Source organism: Urocitellus parryii, chromosome 4 (genome assembly GCF_045843805.1).
Source record: "Urocitellus parryii isolate mUroPar1 chromosome 4, mUroPar1.hap1, whole genome shotgun sequence".
Classification (NCBI taxonomy): Eukaryota; Metazoa; Chordata; class Mammalia; order Rodentia; family Sciuridae; genus Urocitellus; species Urocitellus parryii.
Genome location: NC_135534.1, coordinates 148834854 through 148847034, shown reverse-complemented (window position 1 = coordinate 148847034; position 12181 = coordinate 148834854). Strand labels below are relative to the sequence as shown.

The 12181-nt window shown below is 37.9% G+C and overlaps 1 protein-coding gene across 1 annotated transcript in view; it reads left to right on the top strand.

The window, feature by feature from the left end:
* The first annotated feature begins 279 nt into the window (after positions 1 to 279).
* Plgrkt (plasminogen receptor with a C-terminal lysine) overlaps positions 280 to 12181 on the top strand; it is a 51982-nt gene continuing 40080 nt past the window's right edge. The window contains exons 1-2 of the mRNA XM_026391500.2: positions 280 to 365; positions 3365 to 3451. Coding sequence (XP_026247285.2) covers positions 3371 to 3451 — 81 coding nt within the window. The 5' untranslated portion in view covers positions 280 to 365; positions 3365 to 3370. The remainder of the gene's footprint in view (positions 366 to 3364; positions 3452 to 12181) is intronic.

Below are 12181 nucleotides of genomic sequence, written 5' to 3'. Positions count from 1 at the left end.
TGTAAACAAAATACAAATTCCATTACCAAAAAAACCCCCAAACAACAACAAAAAACAAACAAACAACCACAACAACAACAAAACGACTGCTGAGTTGTTATGTTTTTGAATTTGCCTCTTCCACACACCTGTTCCACTTTCATTCTCCCCTCGACGGAAAGAATACTCCGGCTTCTGTTAAGATTGCGGGCCCTTTAAGAAAGCCAAGGGCCGCACTGATTGGCTGGGGCTCCTAACAACTGTCATGGCCAGCCAATCCCGAGGCTTTGTGGGCAGGGCCTCGTCCCTGCCGCGGTACAAGGGGGCCCTAGCTTGCAGGCCTCTGCAGCCATCACCTGGTCACCGCGCCCCTTTACTCATAGCCGGTGAGTGAGCGCCCACCGCGGGCGTGTGGGGAGGGAGGGTCGGCACCGCAGCGTTGGCCGGCGCAGCTCCCGGGCCCGGGCTGGAGAGGCGGCTCTCCCACTGCCCCTCGTGCTGATAGCTATTGCCAACATCATTTCAGAAAAGCTGGTTCTGTTTGCATTGACCTGAGGTCTCTTTGTATTGTTAGAATGGAGTTGGGAAAAGTCGCTGAGGAAATCAGCATGCCACTTGAGGGGAAAGTCTCAATTACAGAAATTGCGTCCAAAATCGAGAGTGGAGATTATTACAGAAAGCCCCCTGTCACCGGGTTGAAATTTGCAGAGGGGAATGGCCTAGTTTGGATCGCAGACGTTTATTGAAAATGATTGTGATTATGCGACCAGTCATAAATCCAAGCAATTTTTTTTTTAAAATCAGGAAATAAGTGCAGAAATTTGGATGTTAGAAGTCATGGAATTCATATTCTCTCTCTGAAAATCAAATTCAAGTTTCCAAGGATGGCCACAGAAAGACTGCCTGGATTGTGCAATTCTCCTCCGGGCAAATAAATCTTCCCTCAGTAATCTATAGTACAGCCACGATAGGGCTGGAGCATTACAGACTCTCCCAAGGTCTCAGAAGTAATGAAGGCAGAAGAGATCCCAAGTCAATTTTCTCAGCCTTCTGAGATTCACCTGTGTCATACATTGTAAAAGTAGAAACACATTTGTAATCCATGATAAAGTGTTGGATTTTTGACAGACTTATCTCATAAAAAATCAATGAAATAAAAGTTATTTTTAGTGCTTATTTTCTGATAATTTTTTTTTTGTGAGTGGGAGACAGAAAGTTGAGAATATTCTGAACCTTTTAAGGAATACTCCCAGACTTTGGAAAATGAATTGGTTACCAGTAAGAAAAGGGAGGAGGTTTGAAAAACTCCATTGAGGGCAAAGTTTACAAGGTGTGGCACACAAATTTTCAGGTGTAGTCTCTTGAAAGAGAGATTTTTTTTCTGCCCAGCTTCCACCTTTAATCCTTGTATCTGGGAGTGTCGAATAATCTGTCTGAACTATCAGCCCAGTCCCAAGGAAGCAAGGCCCAGAAAGAGGTAAATCTAAATCCTAACTTTATAGAATTTCTCTTCTCTAGATGATTGACATGAGGACTGTCCCACTTCAGGGGAGATCCCACCCCCTTACAAACAGAAGCACTCTAAGGGACACAGAATGGTGACATACAGACTGCATAAAAACTAGAGGACAAATGTTTTCTTTATGTTTGCAGCAGATGTAAAAATTCAATAATTCTGTACATATGCAGAAGAAAAAATAATAAGAAACGGCAATGACTTGAGCCAAAGTTCTTGTACTTTGCTTTATGCAAACACTGTGGGAAGTAGACACCATGGAAACTGTCAAGATGGATAACATATTGCTGGAGCATTTTAGGCAAGTTCTAGGTCTGCTGTCTGGTCTGTACATGGGGTGCTAAAACTTTTAGAAAGAAGAGAATTGCTAGTTCTTCTACCCTCATTAGGTGGCCTCTATCTTTGGCCACAGGTATTGGAGTGGAACAGAGGGAGAGAACCTTATGATTACCCAGGTCTGTTCTGAGTCCTGTCTTTTCTCTTTTGCCCAGTTTTAATGCTGATTCTGGCTCATTGGCCCCAATAATTCTAGGCTGTGTCCTTAGTCAGAACACAGGGAAGCCATTGAAGTCTGGTTTGTGGCTCCCACTCACCTGGAGCACCATTGGCAGGGGTAAACCATTCTACCTGACATTAAATACCCCCTTCAACATCTCCTAAATTAGCCAGAACCCAAGATTTTCTGATATGGAAGGATAGGAAAATAGGAGCTGTCTGGGCTTCTTAGAGAATACTTGTGACTCCTGGATATGAAGCATTAAGTCTGGCCACCCTCACATGAACTCCACTACACTATTCATCAGCCTACTAGAGGGGAGAAGTATCAGCAACATTGTTGAGGAAGGTAGAGAAGTTGTGACTTTCCCTAGGTTTTTCCATCTTTTAAAAGTAAAATCAAGAACTAAGTGTATTCTCTATCTACCCAATTGGATAGAGAAAAAAATTTGGAATTCTGACCCACCCAGAATCGACAGTACTTCTCAGGGAAGATTATAAAGTAGAGGATAGAGATAATCTCTGATTTACATGATGGTTTGACTTAGGATTTTTGACTTTATTATGGTGCAAATGCAACATGTATTCAATAGAAAATATACTTCAAAATTTGAATTTCAGTCTTTTCCTGGGCTACAATATACAACAACCATTCCGTTTTTACTTTCAGTAAAGTATTTAATAAATTACATGAAGTATCCAGCACTTTGTAAAATAGGCTTTGTGTTAGATGGCTTTGCCCAACTGTAGGCTAATGTAGGTGTTTTGTATATGTTTCAGGTAGTCTAGGCTAAGCTATGATGTTGGATGGGTTAGGGATAGTAAATGCATTTTTGACAATGATATTTTCAATTTATAATGAGTTTAAATAAGTGGCATGTTGAAGAGGGACACGAGTCATGGCAGGATTAATGTACTGACCTTGAGACACCTAAATCTTCTTAAAACACAAATTCAGTGAGCACAGAAAAATCTGTTCACAAGATACTCAAAGCATGTTCTGATTCAGCTCTCCAGAAATGCAAGTTTTATTGTCCACCTGTATAGTGGGTAAGAGGATGAGTGCTATCCAACCTGCTCTCAAGATTTATAGCAGAAAGAAAAACTAGGAAATATGGAGCCATATACTTTATAGAGTAGAGAGAGATTTTGGAAATGATCTGATCCAATCAGCTATACTTAGGTGAGTAAACGATGGCCAAGATGGTTAAGCTGGATGGCTAATAAGGAGTAAGGACTAGAATTTACACTGTGTTCTAAGTCAGAAGTTTTTCTTTTTTCACTTTGTCATAAGTTCATGGTAGCCCAAAGCAGAGCATGCAAGGATGTACATAGTATATTATTTTAATTGTCTTTATATGTTTTACACTTTAGATCAAGATGGGGTTTATATTTTCAAAATCTATGAATGAAAACATGAAAAATCAACAAGAGTTCATGCTTACCCATGCCCGACTTCAGGTATGTTTTGAAACAATTAAGCTATTATATTGTTACAATGGTTAAGTTCTACCACTTTTACTTCAGCTGTTCATTTTGACCTTCCCCTCCCAAAAAATTAAATAAAAAAAACTAAAATGCTCTTGGGGCCTCTTCCTCAAAGACAAGATGAAATGGATTGCTAATAATCTGGTGAATGTCCTTGTTTAAGTCTCCAATCCAGACATTTGTGTCAAAATTGCCATTCTGTAGAAAGAGATAACTACTTAAGAGTATGATAGGTGGAATAATGCCCTCCCCAAGATATATGTGTCCTAATTCCCAGGAACTGTGACTATGTCAAGAATGTTACCTTGCACAGCAAAAGAGATTTTATAATGTGGTCATGTAAGGAGTTTGAGATGGGAATATTATCCTGGATTATTCAAGATAGGTCCATTGTAATCATAAGAGTAAAGAAGGAAGAGAGAGAGAGAGGGGAGCGATTTTAAGGTACTGTACTGTTCTACTTCTGGCTTTGAAGATGGAATCAGTTGGGATTGAGAGCCAAGGCATACAGGTAACCTCTAGAATGTGGAAAAGACAAACAGATTCTGCACTGTAGTCTCCAGAGGGACCAAGTCCTGTCAGGCCATTTTGTACTTTAAACCTCACAACTATAAAGTAAGAGGTTTGTGTTGTTTTAAATCATTAAATTCTTATTATTTGTTACAGTAGCAATGGGGAACTAATACAGATAATGATACCTTTACATTAGATTATACAATGAGTAGATAAAAAAGATCCAAGCACAGTAGAGGGTTGTCCAGTTGCCTAATAAAAGCTGTCAAAAAGTACATTGAAATGTAGGAATTCAAAATCAAGGGTTAAAGGTTTGACCCAAATTATTTTCTTAAGATTTTAGATAAAGATTTCTAGGTCTTGGTTATCCTTTATAGTGCTGGGAGTTGAAGGTTCTACTATTAGACAGTAGAGCTAGTGATTAAATGAGGACCAAAGCCAGACTGCCTGGATTTGAATCCTAGTTGCACCCATGACTAACTGTATAACTGTATAAGTACAGATCAGTCTCCTGATCTGTACTCTAGAGGTAATAACATCCCCCTCAGAGAGATGTTTTAAGGAATAAAGTCAATATATATTATATAGAACCACACCTCCAGTAGTTAGAAAAGTGCCTGTAGGCATTAGGGTATATTAGGTATTGCTGTTGTTATTGCTATTAAAGACTGATAAGAGTGTCCTGTGCAAGATAAAGATTTCTTTTGGGGGAATGGAACAATTGAAAGAATGGAAAATTGAATTATTATAACAGAGCAAAGTGACCTACAAGAGACCAAATATTAGATATTTTAATCAGTCAAGTATGTCAGATACTTAAAACATCCTGGTCAAAGATCTTTGGAAACTATAGTTCCCATGATGGTCAGGGTCTGTGAAAGGTTGGGGAATTTTAGCCTAATGGAAAACTCATTACAGAAACCCAGAGACACCTAGAGCACAGATGGAGGACTTCATTACTTATATCATAGAAAGCAGCATAATCATGATGTTGGTGTTATTTCCCCATGCCCTGCAAGACTCATGGAAGTGACAAAGATGGGCAAGGACTAGTTGGGTGCTATACAGTGGATTTGTGTCACATTTGAGGAATGTTTAGCTTCTGAAATCTACTGCATTTATAATAAGCCATGAGCAAGGAAGGGGTGAGGGCAAGAAGAGAGGAAATTTCTTTTATCTCATTCCTCAAATGGCTCACTGAAGCACAAGCAAGAAATGACCCATGTAAAGAGCAGTTAGGGCCTTCATTCTTGACCTAACCTGCAAGAATGTATAGGGACATTCTGGGCTCATCATAATACCCTGATTTGTCAGATTATGGGAACAGCTTTGACGTTTTTAACACTGATCCCAGTGACCAGGTGTTGCAAAGCTGGGGCTGAGGCCAAATGGTCCCAGTGTAGACACTGGTTTTCAGCTTAGCTGAACCAAAGGTGAACCCAGGCATTTAGGGAAATATCTGTTAGTCTAGGACCCTATTGAGACGGCAATTTTGTCTTAAATGGAAGAGTGGGGTGGGGGATAAAGTTTTCCCCAGAGAGTGGTTATTACTCTTTTGTGCAAAACTGAAGTGATATTTGGATATGACCAGGCCAGTCATACTCTCAAACACATCATTGTCTTTGAAGTTTTATTTTTTAACTTATTTTTTTGAGATACATGACAGTGGAGTGTATTTTGACATATTATACATGTGTGGAGTATTAGTTATTCTAATTAGTATCTGATTCTTATAGTTGTACATGGTGTAGAGTTTCATATAGGAACATAGGGCAGTTACGTCTGATTCATTCTACTGTCTTTCCTATTCCCATTCTCCCTCCCTTCCCTTCATTCCTCATTCTAATCCACTGAACTTCTATTTTTTTCTTCCCACCTCTTATTGTGTGTTATCATCTTTATATCAGTGAGAACAATTGGCCTTTGGTACAGTATTATTTCTACTCAGCATGGTAGTCTCCAGATCCATCCATTTACTGGCAAAAGTCATAAAGTCATTCATTTTATAGCTGAATGATATTTAATTGTGTATATATATCACATTTTCTTTATTAATGCATCTGTTGAAGGGCACCATGGTTGATTCTATAGGTTGGCTATGTGAATTGAGCTGCTATAAACATTCATGTGCCTATGTCACTGGGATATGCTGATTTTAAGTCCTTTGAGTGTATACCAAGAGTGGGATAACTAGGTGAAATAGTGGCTTCATTCCAAGTTTTATGAGGAATATCCATACTGCTTTCCATAGTGGTTGCACCAATTTACAGTTCCACTAGCAATGTATAGGTGAACTTTTCCCCCTACATCCTTGCTAACATTTATTGTTACTAGTATTCTTGATAATTGCCATTCTGACTGGAATGAGATAGAATCTCAGTAGAGTTTTGATTTGCCTTTCTCTAATTGTCAGAGGTTTTGAACATTTTTTCAAATATTTGTTGATTGATTATTTCTTCTGTGAAGTGTCTGTTCAATTCCTTAGCCCATTTATTGATTGGGTTATTTTAATTTATGTGAATTTTTTGAGTTCTTTATATATCCTTGAGATTAATGCTCTATCTGAGGTGCATGTGGTAAGTATTTTCTCCCATTCTGTAGGCTATCTTTTCACATTTTTAATTGTTTCCTTTGCTGTGAAGAAGCTTTTCATTTTGAATCCATTCCATTTATTGATTCTTGATTTTACGTCTTGTGCTTTAGGAGTCTTATTGAGGAAGCCAGTTCCTAAGCTGACATGATGGAAAGTTGGGCCTACATATTATTCTAATAGGCCCACTGGTTTATTGGCTAGGACCTAGAAAATGAACTTGCATTGCTCAAACCAGCCAGTTTATGGCCCTTCTCTTGTTACTGCAGTCCCGGCTAAACATTACCAAGAGTATTTGGTGATATTTCCAGCAGGTGGCGCTGTTTTACAAGGCATTGAGCCTCTTTGCAGGTCACCTTTCATTTTCCCTATTTTTTCCAGGGAGCTTACAATGTTTCTGTAAGACCACCTGGGAGGGTGTCGGACATTCAGATCCTCTGGTTCACTATGGGTTTTATAATACAAACATGTAACACATCAATTTCATAAAATATTTATATGCAGTGGGAAAGGGTGGATATTCAGTACAGTATCTTGAATTGGTTCAAGGTCCCTCTAATTTCCCTTCTTCACTGTAAACTTTGCTCAAACTTTACCAGTTGAATCCAAGTATTCCTCAACACCCACCTCCCTGCCCAGTTAGAACACACAAAAAAGAGTTTAACGTAAGTACTTCAGGGGTTATCATATCAGGAGAGTAGGCGGGTAGGGGAAATCGGAAGTACACAAGGGTAGGAAGGACTTTTTGTTCTTTGGCTCCTTATCACAGAATGGACACTCCTGTGTGTCCCTGGTTGTGTTCAGGGGGATTGACTTTTTAGCCTTCCTTGGTGCCACAGTGCTTCCCGGTGGTCCTTGGTAACCGGGGCCATCTTGGTGCATAACACAACTCTCTCCATGGGACCAAGTAGACTCTGGTACCTGCAACCAACAGAGCCATAAAAAGCTGGGTCCTTCCTCAAAGTTCCCCATCACAACCAGACTTCTTCCTGAAAGATCTCAAGTTGGGGAGGAGAGTACACAGAATGAGGTTCTGAGGGCAAGGAAGTTGAGAAACAGCTTGGCACAGGAAAGCAAGTTTTTGTATTTACTTTTAGTTTCAAGTGGCCACTTGCCACAGCTCAGCAAATACATTTCTAATGATTTCAGTTGACCCAAAGTTATATATACTCATCCTTGACACCATTTATTTAGGCTTCAGGGACCTTTTGCTTCAGCAGCTGCAGCCACATCATGTTGCCTTTGGCTGTGGAACCTGCTGCCCTATTGTCATAAGAGCATCCTCCCTTTCACCAACCCTAGAGGAAAGCATTGCTATAACTCAAGAACTATTTGGGCAGCTTGTTTCAACCCTATATGTTTATTTATTTATTTGCAATACTGGGGATGGAGCCCAGGTCCTAGTGCAAGCAGGGCAAGTACTCACCACTGAGCTATATCCCCAGCTTTCAACCCTGAATTTTGTTGCTCAGTGTCACTCAACACACAGGACAGTGTGTTACTTTACCCTCCTGTCCACGAGAGGAGAGAGAATTTGTTATGAGATCTTAGGGATTTTACTCACACCCTCTAACTCAAACAATGAGAGCCATTGTCTTTTCCAGAAAGCCATATCTCAATCATCATCTCATTCTTGTTGCCCAAACTGGTTTTTACCTGACTTGTAAATTAACAAGTTAGCTTGTCATGATTTTACAGATGCTTGTGAGACCTTATTCTCACAGCACAGCAGGCAGCATGTTGGCAGCAGTTTTCCATGTACTCCATTTCCCATGGAGGGGATGTAGGTGAGCCTAGTTGGAGGTTGAGATAAACACAGTGGGTTTGTGACATAACTGAGGAACACTGGGTCTTGTGGAATCTACCACTTTTATTATATGTGTCAAGCAAACCTGCAATTTAATAAGGAGGAGATGCTACCTCATTGCTTAATGCTGCTAACCACAACTATGGGAAAGTACCCAAAGAGAGAGCTGCATCCCTGGCCTACCCAGTAAGAGCATGCAGGAAGACCCAGAGACATGGGGGATTGATTCTCCTAACATATGTGCTGGTTAAGAAGACTAGTTTTTCCATTAGTTGTTATTTCCTTGCTGATTATTATTTATCTGTTAATTTCAAGGAAGGATGGCCAGGAGAATATAGATAATACAGTTGAACAAGTCTTGGAACCCTGAAGCTACTTGAATAAGTTCTGATCCTAATTTGGGCAGCCTTGAGAGAAACATAGTCATCTGTAATAGTTTTGGAAGATCAGGTTCATCCTTAAATGTTCCATATTTAAAAGAATTAAACTTCCCGATCATTCTTAGGTTTAGAGCTATTCTTTCTTTCTTTTTTTTAAAGTATCATGAAGTATTTGACACAACAGAATATATTTATAATAAATGTTTAAATTATGAAGTGTAGTAAAATGAACATCAACTACCCCTCCACTAAACTTAAGAATTATGTTATCACAATACTCTGGAGCCATATGTAGCTTCTTCCCTACTTGTTGAGTGACTCCAAACTGCTAAAGCTAGGCTGTACTTGACCTTCTGTCCCAGAAGTCTGTAGGACAGAGGAAGACCCTGCAGTTGTGATGACATGGACCTCTGGAATGGAGAATGACTTGTCTTTATAAGATATTCAAAAGAGAAATTACAAAAATACTGATTGAAATACCATGCTTAAATAATATATTTAGCTTATGATTATATGTGTGTGTTGATTATTTTCTTTAAGGGAAATGATAGAATAAATAAGCAAGATTTTTATTACAGAAAGCATAATGACTTGAATCCTTAGTCTAGTGGGTTTTATTTCTACTTTATTTGTAAAATAAAAAAAACCCCACAACTCAATAATTCCTTATTATTGTTTTATCTTTCATGGAAAAGGACTAAAATCAACATCTCCTATACCTGTGGCCAGGTTCTCAATCCTGACTGTATATTTGATTCATTCAGACGCTCTTGAATATTTAGGTCTTGCCCCAGACGAGTTGGATCCCTCATGGCTGTGTGTGGGTGTCATTGTTGATACTTGAAGCTTTCTAGGGGGTTCATAGTACACTGCCCAGGATGAGAAGCTTTGTCCTTTTCTTCTTTCTCTGTGATGTTACATAAACATAACTAGTGATTGACAGTGATTTTATAAAATCTATGTAGGAGATAGAACCAAATAGGTTTTCACTTCATAGTAACTTAATCATGAAATTAATCATTTGGGTCTGGTCAATCAAAATTTGTAAGTCCTAAAATTGAAATGTTTTCTTCTATTGAAAGATGAAGGGAATTCACACTCTTAGTTGTAATGATATTTTCAAATCTTGAGCAATCTTCAATTTCCTACTAGAAATTCCCTTTTCTAACCTCTTATTGAAGATGATAGATAAATAATTAGCAAGCTTTCACTCCTATAAAAATGAATGCTTTCTTAAAATGCCACTAGGTGGCACACCTAAACCAATTTTATTTCACTTCATTGTCAGAAAAATATCTTGCTGTTATGAAATAGGATGGAAACAAGAAGTCTAAAGCAGAGAGGCAGAACAGATTCCATAGGTCCATGCTATGCTACAATGCTATTATAGTTAAAGATTAGTTGTGCAGTGAATAAATATTTATTCATTGTTTGTTACAAAGTTTGGGCAACAAACTGAAGATTAAAAAACACGAACAAACAAAACAAAACAGAACAAAAACCAAAAACAAAACAACAAGAACAAAAAATCAAGACAAAAATTCAAACCAAAACAGAACAAAAACCCATGAAAAACAGACTTTAACCTGTATAGTAAAAAAATGAAGTCAGGATTTATAGACTCCTTTCATTTTCCTTAAAAGCACATGAAAGACATTGTTCCAAATGTATTAATAAAAACAAAACAGTTTCAAACACATACTGTGAGGCTTTTCTTAGCTATTTCAATAGTCATTTGTCCATTTTTATAAATTTCTATGGAATGCCTAACATGTGCCAGATGATACTTTGCTAAATGGATTTCTTCTTCCAAGCAATTCTTGCTTTTGTCTGGTTGCAGTGGCAACCAGAAGTTTCAACATCGTGTTCAGAACTGAAAATTCTGTAATGTTTATGAACCAAAATTGAGTTGGTGTCAAATATTTTCGAAGTGCTAGAAGATTATGGAGCAACATCTTCAGTTTTGAGAGGAAAACCCCCACATTCTATATTTAGCTACATTGTACATACTGCAGATGAAAAGAGAAATTCAGACATGCAGATATTCAGAAAATGAGTCAGCTAGGTGTTATTGAAAAAATTAACTGAAGTTGTATAATGTTGCCAATTAATAAAGAAATATTAAGAGCTACCAGCAAAATCTAACTTGTTAATGTGCATATAGAGGAGAGGAAAAGGTATAATTCTAAACCAATATTTTGGCAATCTTGTTTCTTCTATCAGATCTTCCTTTACCTTTATTATTATTATTTTGGTTTTGGCTGGAATGTACTTTATGGGAAATTTCAACTTAACTGTAAATACTTCAGTATGAATCTCCAACAGATTGTATGCTATACCACAATGCTATTAGACAAATCAATTTGGGCTAAAGATTAGTGGGGCAGTGACTAAATATGTTATTAATAACCATAATTAATATGGTTATTAATAACCATATTTAACTAAATTTACAATAATTCTTTTCTATTGTAATCTCTCATCTCAATTATCTCATACATGTCTTTTTATAATTGTTTGAAATAAGTATCCAAGCAAGTTATTTTTTCCTTTGTAATAATTTTATTAATCAGTCTTCCTAAAGTCTGTTAATCATATCATGGAAGTTGCCCCCAAACAGTTTTCATCTCAGTTTCTCCATCACACTTGGTTAGTAGGGCTCCCAACTCTTTCTTAATTTGTGACAATATCTCTTCCTTTTGACCTGCTATAACATTTGTTTATTGAAGAAGCCAGGTCATCTGTTCTAAGTAATCCCCTGATGGCTTCCTCATTAAATTATTGAACATGTTCTTCTGTCCTTCTGTCTGTCCTTCCTTCTTCTTAGATGCTGGCATAATCCAAGGTTTTGCTGAGACTCAGTCTCAGTTTTTCTTTTCCAAGGATCTGTTAGAAGTGGAGCTTGGACATCACACCACAAGCACATAAGGCCTGGTTGTCTTACTCTCAGTGATGTCGGCCTGACCTATCCCTGATAAAGTTCCCCACCAAACTGTAATTATATGACTTTACTACCCATTTGTGATCATTGCCTAGATATATTAATTCATTAGGGCTTGAAAAATGGTGATTTAAAAAGATTCCTTCTTTCTGTATTTATTAGCTGGAAGTTTATTAAGAACTTTTCTTTACTAACTATTGGATATCGCAAGTCAGTTGGTACAGGAAGCACAAAATGAATGCTTGACCCTTTCCTTTAATTTAGCCATTTTCATAATAATGAGCTGATATCAGAGCAATCTACATGTTTAAAAAAAGAATTTTTTTATTTGTATACTATGATCATAAACTCTTGATGTATTTTAATCAGTTGCAGTCATCATTGTTTTTGATGCTCAAATTGTCCCAGTTTTGGCTAGGGGGAGATCTTTCAACTTGACATCTGTGTCCTTTGGATAAGACCCAATCAATCT